The sequence below is a fragment of the Loxodonta africana genome, chromosome 1 (genome assembly GCF_030014295.1).
Source record: "Loxodonta africana isolate mLoxAfr1 chromosome 1, mLoxAfr1.hap2, whole genome shotgun sequence".
NCBI lineage: Eukaryota > Metazoa > Chordata > Mammalia > Proboscidea > Elephantidae > Loxodonta > Loxodonta africana.
The window spans coordinates 201,576,224-201,591,055 of record NC_087342.1 but is presented as its reverse complement, the minus strand read 5'-3'; the positions used below and the strand labels follow the sequence as shown (position 1 = coordinate 201,591,055).

Genomic DNA, 14,832 nt, shown 5'->3' with positions numbered 1-14,832 from the left:
TCAAGAGTGTGCCTTTAGAGAGTTGAGCTACTTGAAATTCTGATCCAATTCCAAGTCATGAAGTGTTCTTATTTGTTCAGAGTTCATCATCATCTATTTATCTTGGATAGAACTGTCTGGTCTAAACTAAAAACATCAACATCAAAAATAGAAGGAAATGGAACTTCCTAAATGTCTTCACCCCCCTCCTCCCAAAAAAAGAAAGAAAAATGATTTTTCCCCCATATCTCATCATTTTTGTTAGTATATTATTTTATTATAATTGCATGTGTGTAATGTGTGTGTGTTTTACCTCAGCACTATGAAAGATTTATGTAAGGTTAAGCCTCAGGTAAGACATAAAATGTTTAAAATGACCATTCAGAGCTAACCTCTCCTTCTCCTCTCTGCCTGTAGGCTGTGGCATATTTACTTTCCTGTCATCTGTCACTGCTGCTGTCAGTGGCCTCCTGGTGGGTTATGAACTTGGACTCATATCTGGGGCTCTCCTTCAGATAAGAACCGAATTGGCCCTAACCTGCCATGAGCAGGAAATGGTTGTGAGCTCCCTCCTCATCGGGGCCTTCCTGGCCTCTCTCACTGGAGGGGTCCTGATAGACAGGTATGGAAGAAGGACGGCCATCATCTTGTCGTCCTGCCTCCTTGGACTTGGAAGCTTAATCCTGATCCTCAGTTCATCCTACACGGTTTTCATTGTGGGGCGCATTGCTCTGGGCGTCTCCATTTCTCTTTCTTCAATTGCCACCTGTGTTTATCTCGCAGAGATTGCCCCCCAGCACAGAAGAGGCCTCCTGGTGTCACTAAATGAGCTTATGATTGTCATCGGCATTCTTTTTGCCTATATTTCAAATTATGCATTTGCCAGTGTTTCCCATGGCTGGAAATATATGTTCGGTCTTGTTATTCCCTTGGGAGTTTTGCAAGCAGTTGCAATGTACTTTCTTCCTCCAAGCCCTCGGTTTCTGGTGATGAAAGGACAAGAAGAAGCTGCTAGCAAGGTTCTCAGAAGGTTAAGAGCAATCTCAGACACAACTGAAGAACTCACTGCGATAAAATCTTCCCTTAAAGATGAGTATCAATATAGTTTTTGGGATCTGTTTCGTTCAAAGGACAACATGAGGACCCGAATAATAATAGGCCTAACGTTGGTGTTTTTTGTACAAGTCACTGGGCAGCCAAACATATTATTCTATGCATCGACTGTTCTGAAATCGGTTGGGTTTCAAAGCAATGAGGCAGCGAGCCTTGCATCTACTGGGGTTGGAGTTGTCAAGGTCATCAGCACCATCCCAGCCACTCTTCTTGTCGACCGTGTTGGGAGCAAAACCTTCCTGTGCATAGGCTCCTCTGTGATGGCAGCTTCATTGATGACCATGGGCATCGTGAATCTCAACATCCACATGAACATCACCAATATCTGTAGGAGCTATAGTCCTATCAACCAGTCCTTGAATGAGTCTGCATTTTTTGGGATAGGAAACCTGTCAGCCAACAACAGTCTCAGAGAGCCCCTTAAAGGGATCACCTCTCATGGCAGGAGCTCCCTAACACCTATGAGAAATGATGTGAATGAGAGAGAAGAGATGACCTTGACATCCTTACCAAATGCCGGACTAAGCCAGACTGGATACCAAATAGTCACAGATCCAGAGGAAGTCCCGGCCTTTTTGAAATGGCTGTCCTTAGCCAGTTTGCTTGTTTACGTTGCTGCTTTTTCAATTGGTCTAGGACCAAGTAAGTATTTTATTCTTTTTTTCCTTATAAATGTTAATTTATTGCTTTTGACCTGTCAGGGTATCCTGGGCATATAACTGCTAGAAGCAAGTTGAGGATAATATTGACCACTGGTGTTTTTATTAATGTGGAAAGTATGCTTGTAAAATGTACAGAGTAATATTCAATCAAAGGATAAGCTTTTCATTATCTTTAACTTCAGTTGATTGGGAATGAACCTGACCTGAAAAGATATTTATTACCCAAGAGAATATATTGTTTTTTGTAAAAGCAAAGTTCACCAGAGTAACATTTTCCTTCATATCATTCCTGAGTTTCTTCATAGATGAAAGAAAAAAAATAATCAAGTGTTTAGGTTTTCTTTGAAGGACACAAGAGTGGATGCATTTCAATAATAATGAAGAAGAAAGGAATTATGAGTTAGGGTAGCATTCATTATCTCTTTAAGTACATTTTATTCATTAGACTAATCTCCCAGGGCACTTTACTCTTGTCCATTAAACAGAAGAATGGGAGTCTAGTTACTCTCATTTAACACAATACAAACAAGTTACAGGGAGACAGTCACCAGGTTGTTTTGTTTTACACAACCAGACTACTCCAATGGCCAAGTTTAAACTTTTGTCCTGGGCAAACTCTTTTAGAGATGGATTTGATAGAATAGGTCGTTACAATGCTTTAGTGTTTGTCTCACACCCTAAGGCTACACCTTTACGTAGGGAGGTTGTCATGGTCTTTTGTACACCTCACTAGAAAAAAAAGAAAATGCTTAGAAACAATGGTAATCTCATTCTCTCTCTCTTTGCTTCTCTCCTCTCCTCTCACTCTCTCTCTCTCTCTTCCTCCTTCTCTCCCTCTCTCTAAGAGTTGGTATTGAAACTTTGGTTTACAAGGATCAAGGAACCAAACAAATGGACTCAAATAAAGGGAAGTATTGAGGGTCAGGAACAATGTATGCTGTGTTGAGGGAGAAGGAATCTCATGGGCAAATGTAGGTTTCCAATGCTAGGAACTAGACAGTTTTTCTGGAAGAAAGACCTTTTGAAGTCTTGGAATAGCAGCAGTTCATGAATTTTCACTCTAGTGATCCACAGCTAACTCATTCACTATTCATTCAAGTGACACATAGTGAGCGAATTATTTTTTTATTTCCAGAAACTATGCTAAATGTTATGGAAACAGTAATGAAAAGAACATAAGTTTTCCCTGTTTCAAGAAGATTATCATTGAATGTACTGAGCTACACCTCCTGTGTCTGCTTTGTTCTGGTCAGCAATCAGGAGATTTGCCCTGCTTAGTCTTCAGTTAATGTATAACTGGACTTGCACGTGGCTGATATGGCATCTTCAGCCCCAACTCTGCATCCTTATCTTTCAGTTTCTACTCCTAAGTGAACCCAGTCTCTAGATATTGATTCGTTCAAATTCCAGAGAGAGAGGAAGGAAGGAGAAAGAGAGAATATAATTGACCCTGTTCTTGACTGTGCCAAGTCATAGTTATTGTTCAGGTCTACGTCTGGTACAATCAACTGTGGCAAGATAGGATCACATGATCCAAAACATGGATGACTAGAAGCTGGAACTTCATCTGGCCAGATTTCCCCAAAAGGGGCTATGCATGGGCAGATAGAGTAAACATTACAACACTGTAAGCCTCTGAATGTTCTGAATTGTTCCTGAACCCTAACCCTGCTTCTTAAGACTAAAGAGTGGCAAATATCATTAATGAACAGTTTCCTGGAAATATGTTTCTACAATTATTTCAGGATTCAATGATCTGGGGTGTATACCTGTGAGATACTTACATGGCTTCTCTGATACATTAATGAAATTTGAGCAAGCATCTTATTGACACTTTTATTTCCAGAAACTCTTGGAAATCGATCAGAAGGGCAAGATACAGGTGCTATCTTGTACCAAGGAACAACTTAGCTTTGCTTGTGAAACTTTTCTATATTATCAAGCAACAATAAGTTTTGTTCATTTGATAAACTTTACGTGGTAGTTATTGTTCCATTGATTTCCTTTGCCACCATTTCTTTTTCTTTCCGATATATTCATCATAAAACTGAAAATATTTCCTTTTTTACATCACTTTTTTTAATTCGATCTTTTGCAAATCCAAGAATCAACTAGAAAGTTAAGAAAAGGTTACCAAAAAGAAAGCGACGCCTTCTTTGTTTTAATTCAAGGAAACTCCCAGTTTGGCGCATATCACAATAAGAGACATTGATTCTAAACTCCCATAACTAATGTCTTCATGGTTAGAGTTCTCTCAGGATCATGCTACTCTTCTCTCTTTAGTTTTTGGGTAACTTTGAAAACTGCAGCAGATCCTTCAGTCACTGACATAACGTTTGACACATTATATTAGAGCAGGAGTTCCCCTTTTCAGGAAACCCTCTCTGACTTTAGGAAAAATACTAGAGTCTGTTTGTTATTTACTTTCCAGAATTCCTTAAATAGCAGACTAGTATATCGATCGGTTGCAGTTGAGACTATTCCTACTCATGGTGACCCCATGTGTGTCACGGTAAAACTGTGCACCATCTGGTTTTCAATGGCTGACTTTTTGGAAGTAGATTCTACCCTAATTCTTCTAAAATACAACTTAGGCTTTAGATTCAACTAATAGTTGTTTACTCCTATAAGGAGCCCTGGTGGTACAGTGGTTAAAGCACTAGGTTGCTAACGAAAAGATCAGTGGTTCAAATCCACCATCCGCTCCATGGAAGAAAGATGTGGCAGCCCGCTTCCATAAAGATTTACAGCCTGTGCACAATACTGGAGAAGCCAGGACAGCTTGTATAAGGCAAGGTCATGGGAGCTCCACAGACATATCCAAACTCCCCGAAGGATGGAATTGCTGGGCTGAGGGCTGTGGGGCCCATGGTCTCAGGGAACATCTAGCTCTATTAGCATAATATCATTTATAAAGAAAATATTCTACATTCTACTTTGGTGAGTAGTCTCTGGGGTCTTAAAAGCCTGTGAACAGCCATCTAGGATATTCCACTGGTCTCACTACTTCAGGAGCAAAGAAGAATGAAGAAAACTAAAGATACAAGGGAAAGATGAGTCCAAAGGACTAATGGATCACATCTACCACGGCCTCCACCAGACTGAGTCCAGTTCAACCACATGGTGCCCAGCTACCACCACTGACTGCTCTGACACGGATCACAATAGAGGGTCCCAGATAGAGCTGGAGAAAAATGTAGAACAAAATTCTAACTGAAAAAGAAAGACCAGACTTGCTGGCCTGACAGAGATTGGAGAAACCCTGAGAGTATGCCCCCCCGGATACCCTTTCAGCTCAGTAACAAAGTCACTGCTGAGGTTCACCCTTCAGCCAACAACTGGAAAGGCCCAAAAAACAAAACCAGACTAAAGGGGCACACCAGCCCAGGGACAAGGACTAGAAGGCAGGAGGGAACAGGAAAGCTGGTAATAGGGAACCCAAGGTTGAGAAGGGAGAGTGTTGACATGTTGTCATAAAACAATATGTGTACTAACTGTTTAATGAGAAACTAGTTTATTCTGTAAATCTTCACCTAAAGCACAAAAAAAAAAAAAAAAAAGATTTATAGCCTCGGAAACCCTGTAGGGCAGTTCTACCCTGTCCTGTAAGATTTCTATGAGTTGGAATTGACTCAACAGCAGTGGGTTTAGGGGTTTTTTTATGACATAAAATACTATACTAGGCAATTTTTCATATTTTGTAAGACTTCATTTTACGAGCCTATGAAGAAAGAGAATTCACTGAACTTTACAAATTAAGACACTGAATCCCAGAGAGGTTAAGTGATTTGCCCAAATAAATTAGAATATCTCTTGTTTCTGAAATTCAATGGTAATATCTGGTCCAAGACAAGAATTGTTGTTCGTTGCTATTGAGCTGCTCTGACTCATGATAACCTTATGAAAAACAGAAGGAAATGTTGCCTGATGCTGTGTCATCTTCATGATGTTTGGTATGTTTGAGTCCATTGCTGCAGCTATTGTGCTGATTCATCTCATTGAAGATTTTGCTTATTTTCACGGACCCTTTACTTTACCGAACGTGATGCACTTTTCTAGTGATTGGTCTTTCTTGACGTTGTGTCCAAAGTAAGCAAGCCAAAATCTTACCATACTTGCTTCTAAAAAGCATTCTGGTTGTATTTCTTCTAAGACTGATTTGTTGTTGTTGTTGTTCTGGCAGTCCACAGTATATTCAATATTTTTCACCAAAACCACAGCTTGAATGCATCAATTCTACTTCTGTCTTTCTTTTTCATTGTCCAGATATTGCATGCATAAGAGATAATTGAAAAGACCATTGCTTGGGTCAGGTGCACGTTAGTTATCAAAGTGGCGTATTTGCTTCTTAAGCCTTTATGGTGATCTTTTGCAACAAATTTGCCCAGTACAAGAATAAGCAGTCCTGTATTGGTCTTGATAGTAAGTGTGAACTATTCTTACTTATCTTCCTTCCACCGGTATACATTAGAAGTAAGAGTGAATAAAAACAATATATCGTCGTCCATTCTTATCAGCCTATTAAGTGGGACACTCTGGATCTTATTCAGGATGGATATTAGAGACCTTGTCTGTCTCTTTCTGAAGCTGTGCTAGGTAAGTGAGCATGGAGTTTTTATAAGGCTGAGGAATAGGATAAAAGAGAAAATAATGATAAGAATGGAGAAATTTTTCCAGTGCATTTACTTGAATAAGTGAACTAGATTAAGAAAATATTAAATGTGTGTTTTGGTTAGAATTTAAGCTCAGCTGACATAACAAAGGCAAAAATAACAGAGCCTTCAACAAGACAGAAGTTTCTCTCTTACTTAACAGCTTGAGCTGGGTAGTTCTGGGCTGCTGCGGAGGATCTCAGCGTCAGGTATCTGAAGCCTATAGATAACTTCCCCAGACCTTATTTTTGCCGGTACTTTAATATAGAATTCTTAGTCTATATGATGGCTATTTAGAAATATTAAGATGCAAGTTTAATGCATAGTTATTGGTCTCTTGAGAATAGGTGAAATGCAGTCAATTAAAGAGAGGTCTGGTACAGAACAAAACCCATTACAGTCAAGTCAATTCTGACTCATAGCAATGCTGTAGAAGGACCTGGGTAATTTGTAGATAGTGATCTGTGAGCAGTTGTGTCAGAGAAGCAGAACCACTGTGAGTGATGGAGAATAAGGAATTTCTTATGGGGATTAAACCTCACACAATTATGGGATCAGCTGGGAGAGCCAAGGTCTGGAAGGAGACAATCAGGGACTAAGAAAAAAGTCATTATTCTGGGCCAGGAAGAGAAGCTGGTGAAGAAGCCTGTGGAAGGATGTTTTCTTTGTATCTGGTGGTGGCCTGAAGTCCCTATAGGTCAGCAGAGCAGGGAATCAGGAGGAAAAACTGGACACGAAACAGGGAAAGCAAAGGCAACTGAAACCCGGTAAGACAATCTGAAATTCACGAGGCCAAACTGGAGCCTGTGTCTGTCTCTCAGGAGTTCCTGGGTGATATAAATGGTTAATGTGCTCAGCTACTAACCAAAAGGTTGGAGGTAGGAGTTCATCCAGAGGCACCTCAGAGGAAAAGCGTGGTGATCCACTTCGGAAAAATCAGCCATTGAAAACCTTATGGAACACAGTTCTACTCTGACACACGTGGAATCGCCGTGAGTCGGAATCGACTCAGTGGCCACTGGTACTAATGATATCTCACCACATCAACTCCGTGATGCAGGTCACCTGTGGAAAAAGTGGTGGCCTTCTCCACAGAGCTGAGGTGACTTACGTGCCTGGCCTAGGGCTTGAAGATATTTAAGGAGGAGGTCTGGCTGACCTAGATGCTTTCCCACACCAAGGCAAGCCAGCAGATCAGCAACAAGGTGCACAAGCTGCAGCCTGTCTGTAGTCCTGCACCAACCACTCAAAAGTCACTTCGGCCTTCCAAATCTCATGCAAACTTCTCTTCCTGTTGACCCCAAGCCAAAACTACACAAAGAAAGGAGTCCTGTGAAGTGTAGTTCCAGCTTTGTTCAATTGACACAGTATAAAACCAGCACAGAGATAAACTCAGGAAAAACAGAATAGATGTGAATACAGAAAAAATATCTCAAAAGATCAAGGGCTCTGAATTCTTTCTTCAGTTGCCTTGAAAGACATTTATTTCTTTTATCAAAATACTAATTATTAAAATTTGCTATCAGTTTTCATTCCATCTACTTCTAAAAAAGAGGCGAGGCCCATTTCATTAATGTCTTATGGCCTTTGATTTGTTAGCTATAAAACTGAAAAACACTCTTTCATGAAATACATTACAAAAGTTTTCCTACTCATTTTCTCAGAAATGTTAATTATCTCCCTTGAGCTAATGACTCTCACTTATCTCCAGTTCTATCATCTTACGTGACTTGCAGTTCCTTTTCTCCCACTGTGTACTAGGCCTTTTGACTCTGAGGCTTTACTTTCCTCCAAACACAACAAGCCCAGTGCTGAATACTTTCCTCCCTTATACCAGGCTGCCTGACAACTCCCCTCACCCCTTTTTCCCTCATGGGATGCTCACTCTTCCAGTAACTCGGGTTTGATGCTCTAGGATCTTTTCCCAATCCAGTCAATTACCAAATGCTCTTGGATTGTCCCTCAAGAATGGATCCCAGGAGCTCACTGGAAAGAATAATCAAGTCAGATGACCAAGAAATGTCATGTTGGACCCCCTGAACAAGTTCTCAGTATTATAAATACAAAGCCTAGCCCATTACAGGATCAAATGCCTAAGAGTTAAGAAGCAACTTTGGATCTCAGTCAATATTGTTCTCTTCTTTCTAAACCTGATTAAAACTCAGTAACTTCTGAATGAACAGACACGGGGAACCTGGGGTGGAAAGGGAAGGGAGAGTGTTGACACAATGTGGGGATTGCAACCAGTGACACCAAACAGTTTATGCATAAATTTCTGAATGAAAAACCAATTTGTACTGTAAACTTTCACCTAAAACACAAGTGAAAAAAAAAAAAAAAGACATTGCATATAGGTCACCTTGCAATAATAAAGTTTGAAGCTAGTTTATTAAAGCTAAAATAATAATAATAAAAAGAATGGATCCCATGTTCATCTTTTTACTTGCTATTGGTGTCACCGTAGTCTACCCCTAAGGAGTCCTGACTGTGCAACAGTTAAGTGCTTCACTGTTAGCGAAAAGGTTGGTAGTTCAAACCCACCCAGTGGCTCTGAGTTTACTTCTGTAAAGATTACAGCCAAGAAAACCCTGTGGGGCAATTCTACTCTGTCATATAGGGTCGCTATGAGTCAAAAATTGATTCCACAGCACCTAACAACAACAATTTCTCCCTCATGATTTCATTCTTTAGATTACTGGGAAACCCTTCAACAGTCCTTTTCTATTCCAGACTTTGTCATGCCCATCCATCCTCTATACTATAAACCTGTAACCTGTTGCCATGGAGTACTTTCCAACATATAGCAACTCTAGAGGATAGAGTAGAACTGCCCCGTATGGTTTCCAAGGACTGGCTGGTGGATTTCAATTGCTGACCTTTTGGTTAGCAGCTGTACACTTAACCACTGCGCCACCAGGTCTCCTCCTCTATACCAGTATTCCGAAAATATTATTTTTCTCATGTCAGCAGCGCTCACAAATTTTCTATGGCTTCCTACTTTGTACCACATCACAGAAGTCAAATAATTCTCAATATGAAAAGGAGGTTAGAATGACCTTGTCCAACATTTTCCTCTTATAAGAAAGACACTGGAAGCTCAGAGAGCTTGAGTTCACACAGATTTAGCGCTAGAACCCGAGGCACCTGGAACCTAATTCCATGCTCTTTCTACTAGTATATCACCCATCCTTAAGGGTAAAACTCTACCTTATTTCCCAAGCCTCTGCAATGGGTTAAATAGTGGCCCCCCAAAGATATGGCCATGTCCTAAGCCCCAGAACCTATGAATATGACCTTATTTGGAAAAGGGGTCTTTGCAGATCTAAGTTAAGGATCCTATAAGATCACCTTCGGTTATCTAAGTAGGCCTAAAATCCAATGGCAAGTGTCCTCATAACAGACACAGAGGAGACACAGGGAGACAGAGGAGAAGGCCAGGTGAAGATGAGGCAGAGATTGGAATGATGCAGCCACAAGCGAGGGAACACCTGCAGCCATCAGAAGCTGGAAGAGGCAAGAAAGGAGCATGGCCATGATTTTCAACACCTTGATTTGTGATTTCTTGTTTCTAGAACTGTAAAAGACTAATTTTCTGCTGCTTTAAGCCACCAGGTTTGTGGTAATTTGTTACAGCAGCCCTAGGAAACTAATACACCCTCCATCGTGTCACTCCACTCTATCAGGACCACTGTGTTGCACAACTCTAGAGGGCACTATTTATACTGTGTCCTATGAAGTTGTGCTCCAGGGCCAACATTAACATGGAAGTGCATATGAACTCTACACAGAATACAAAGGGAATGATGCCTCCTGGAGTTGTGCAATGAGGCAGTACTCTCCTTGTCTGGGCTTCTTTTTTTTAAAATTGTACTTTAGATGGAGGCTTACAGAATAAACTAGTTTCTCATCAAACAGTTAGTACACACATTGTTCCATGACATTGATTAACAAGCCAAAGACATGTCAACACTCTCCCTTCTCAACCCTGGGTTCCCTATTACCAGCTTTCCTGTTCCCTCCTGGCTTCCAGTCCCTGCCCCAGGGCTGGTGTGCCCCTTTAGTCTTGTTTTGTTCCATGGGCCCGTTCAATCTTTGGCTGAAGGGTGAACCTCAGGAGCGACCTCATTACTGAACTGAAAATGTGTCCGGGGGCCATACTCTCAGGGTTTCTTCAGTCTCTGCCAGGCCAGCAAGTCTGGTCTTTCTTTTTCAGTTAGAATTTTGTTCTACATTTTTCTCCAGCTCTGTGATCCCTGTCAGAGCAGTCCGTGGTGGTAGCTGGGCACCATCTAGTTGTACTGGACTCAATCTGGTGGAGGCCATGATAGATGTGGTCCATTAGTCTATTGGACTAATCTTTCCCTTGTATCTTTAGTTTTCTTCATTCTTCCTTGCTCCCAAAGAGGTGGGGCCAGTGAAGTATCCTAGAGGGTCACTCACAGGCTTTTAAGACCCCAGGCACTACTCACCAAAGTAGAATGTAGAACATTTTCTTTATAAACTCTGTTATGCCAATTGAGCTAGATATTCTGTCTGGGCTTCTTTATTACCTCTCCAGACTCAAATCAACAGACATAAGGCACAATTGTGTTCTCTTTTCCTTCCCTCTCTGCTCTATCCAAGTCTTTCTTATCTTTAAAACTCAATGAAAGCTTTATATCTGCTATGAGTCCACTCTGTTTCCTAGAGATCTTTATTGGTATGAACTACTAGTGTATTCCAGTGTAGAATAATTCAGTTCTGTGCTACAGAGTCTGAATTAAAAATCAGAAAACTTGGGTTCTAATCTCAGTTTTTCTACGTACTGGGTGTGTGACTTGAAATCATTTATCTTCTGTGAGCTCTTTCTAATCTATGAAATGGAAATAGTACCTGTCTCTGTCCTGTCGTACAGAGTATAGGTGACCCTCAAAGGTTAATGCATTTCAGAGTGCTTTGGATGCTGTTGTTACATACTGTAGAGTCGATTCCGACTCACAGCGACACTATATGGCAGAGTAGAACTACCTCACAGGGTTTTCTAGGCTGTAACCTTTATGGGAGCAGATCACCACGTCTTTTCTCCCACAGAGCTGCTACTGGGTTCAAACCACTGACCTTTCGGTTAGCAGCTGAGCATTTAACCATCTCACCACAAGGGTTCCTTTTGGATGCTGTAAAACCAGTTAAACCAATTGCCATCAAGTCGACTCCAATTCACAGCGACCTCATGTGTGTCAGAGCAGAACTGTGCTCCTTTGGTTTTCAATGGCTGTTTTTTTAAAGCAAATCACCAGGCCTCTCATCTAAGGCATTTCTGCACGGACACCAACCTTCAACCTTTCTGTTAGCAATCAAGCCCATTAACCATTTGCACCATCCAGGGACAACTGGATGCTATAATGTATGATATAGATGCAAGTTAGAGTGTGATAACACAGCTCAGTCCTTAATTATACAGTGTCTTGGGTCTGTGTGTGTATATATATATATATATATATATATATATATATATATATATAGGGGTCTGTATATTTATTTTGGTTTATTAACCAGAATATAGTTACTAGATTGTAAGCTCTTTGAAGGAATAAGTGACGTTTCATATTTTTTCTGTCTGTCCTTATAAAGCCACCACTGCTTACATCCATTTCAAATCCAATCTGGGTTACATCTGTGTTTCTAAAGTGGGGATGGAGAATGGGAGGAAAAGCACTTTAAAAATAAGATGCAGATACAGGAAAGGCCAGGAAGTGTGCTTGTTTACATGTTTCAAGCTATCTGGTGGGCCAGCTGAGCACCAAGTAAGCTAGTAATGTTAGGCTGCCAAAGAAATTCTTGCTCCTGCCAGACCATCACATGGTTTTCTGTAGAGCAATCCATCACCTGGACATGATTTCTAAAAATCTCTTTTTGTTCTTGCCTGTAAGAAAAGATGAAGGGGAGTTAGTAGTGCTCAGAAACAGCTAGTGGGAAAAGTTTAGGGCTTTTCTTTGTTAAGTAACATTTATTTGGGAATTTCAGCCACAGTTATGTTGTTGTTAGGCGCCGTTGAGTCAGTTCCAACTCAAAGTGACCCTATATACAACAGAACAAAGCACTGCCTGGTCCTGTGCTACGCTCACAATTGTTGTTATGCTTAAGCACATTGTTGGAGCCACTGTGTCAACCCATCTTGTTGAGGGTCTTCCTCTTTTTCACTGACCCTCTACTTGATGTCCTTCTCCAGGACCGGTCTCTCCTAATAACATGTCCAAAGTATGTGAGACATAGTCTCGCCATTCTTGCTTCCAAGGAGCATTCTGACTGTACTTCCTCCAAGACAAATTTGTTCATTCTTCTGGCAGTCTATGGTATATTCAACATTCTTCGCCAATACCATAAATCAAAGGCGCCAATTCTTGTTCATTGTCCAGCTTTCACACAGAGTACATAAAAATAGTCCCAGACTTTTTGAACACATCTGTTTTTTGCTACAATATGGAGAAGAGAGTCTTTTTGAGGATTTCTTACACCAAAAGCAATGCCAGTGAGATGGTAAATCTTTGGGTTGAAGGAACTGGGTATGGGAAAGGATCTGGAAAAGGGAAATAACTCTTCCACCTCCTGGTCTCCTCAATTTATAATTGCCGTTTTAAGGACTGACCTGGGTATTGACACATAAGGCTGGAAGCCGTGCGTCTGAAACAGAAATCTGAATCACCCTCTCTACAGAGAATGAGCAGGCATCTCGCATACTTGGTATGGGGCTATGGATTCTTCTCGAATTTTTAGAAGGGGTCTGAATAGTTGTTCTTTCTTTCTTGCTGAGAGCCAGTAATTTATGACCATATTCAAGTTGTGACTTCTTTTTCTTTTCTTCTTTTTTTCTGAAGAAAACATGTCGTAGGCATTCTAAGCCTATCCACAAAATTGTATTCTAGAACATTGGTTTAAACCCCATGTACCAGGTGGAATTGAAAAAGGAATTTTATTAGGAAACAAGCTTTTCATATCAGACCTTGAATGCATTATGAAACGTATCAACCTGATTATCCCTCAGGTATTTCATTTAGAGGGTTTATGCTTATAACACAAGCAAATTTTTTGGGTTAACAGAGGTCTAAAAGGAAAAGTACTTGCTGTTCCAAAGTAAAATCAAAAGCAAGATTAAACCATCATTATTAAACCTTCTTAAATATGGATTGGCTTAGAACAACATTCCTCAGTTTTGTTAGGTCATAGCATGGCTTTTCTTCTGCCAGAAAAGTGTTTCTATTTTTTCTGGGTCTTGTTTCCCTAGCTATAAAATAATGGGGTTTCCCTAGAATCTAGAATTTGAAAAGGGTTCCAAATAATCTTCCGTATTTCATTTTATGCTTTAAAGCATTATTCTAAGAAGGGAACCATAGGCTTCCGCAGACTATAAAACTGATTCATGGCCCGAAAAATGTTAAGAATCCCTTCTCTCGATTTCTCCATAACTAATACTAGAACTCTTCCCTCAAATAAAGCCATGATATATACGCCACAGCCTTTACTGGAACCTTTTACTAAACATTCTGTTGTTCGTACCTCATCTTTCTATCAGTCAATTCAAAGTATGTTGAGAATCTTAACTTGCTCTCCACAGTGTTTCTAGGGTGGTTCTGATCATCATTTTAGTTCTTATTTACTGAGAATGTTTCCATCCTGGCTTAAGCTTCAGGGTAGAACCATAGATTCCTGACTGTGTGGATGTAAAGCCATGTGAAGATTTCTATTGATGCTTGAAAAGTAAAGATGAGCCAAAAACCAAGGCATAAAGTTACTTTTTCATGAGTTTGTTTGAGGAGGCACTTGTGTATAAATCTAAACTTACTGTTGCCATCAAGTCAATTCTGACCATAGAGACTCTATAGGACAGAGTAGAACTTCTCCATAGGATTTCCAAGGTGGTAATTCTTTACCGAAGCAGACTGCCACATCTTTCTCCTGCAGAGTGGCTGGTAGGTTTGAATTGCCAACCTTTCAGCTAGCTTCTGAACACTTATCCACTGAGCCACCAGAACCCCTTGTGGAAATCTAAAGAAACAAACTTGTTGCCATTGAGTAGATTCTAACTCATAGCAACCCTATAGAATAGAGTAGAACTGCCCCATACAGTTTACAAGGAGCAGCTGGTAGATTTGAACTGCCAACCTTTTCATTAGCAGCCAAGCTTTTAACTGCTGCGCCACCAGGATGTCCGTAAAAACCTTTTATAGTCCTCCTTAAAATGACCACTGTAACTCAGAAAACATGAGGGACTTTTCACAATAGTTATTATGGCTTTTGTAGTTCAAAAGTTCATACATCCATAAATTAATTAATTAAACTGCTCTTTCACCTCATGCTTAGTATCTTTCCATTATGAGCAGATGGAAGGAATTTGTCCAATGACACATATTAAGTTCAGTAATGAGGCTGAGGCTGCCATTCTTTGTACT

The 14,832-nt window shown here is 40.4% G+C and overlaps 1 protein-coding gene across 1 annotated transcript in view; it reads left to right on the top strand.

The window, feature by feature from the left end:
* The window catches only part of SLC2A12 (solute carrier family 2 member 12), a 78,826-nt gene that overhangs the window by 19,109 nt on the left and 44,885 nt on the right, over window positions 1-14,832 (top strand). Inside the window, 1 exon segment of the mRNA XM_010591111.3 lies at window positions 397-1,734. Coding sequence (XP_010589413.2) covers window positions 397-1,734 — 1,338 coding nt within the window.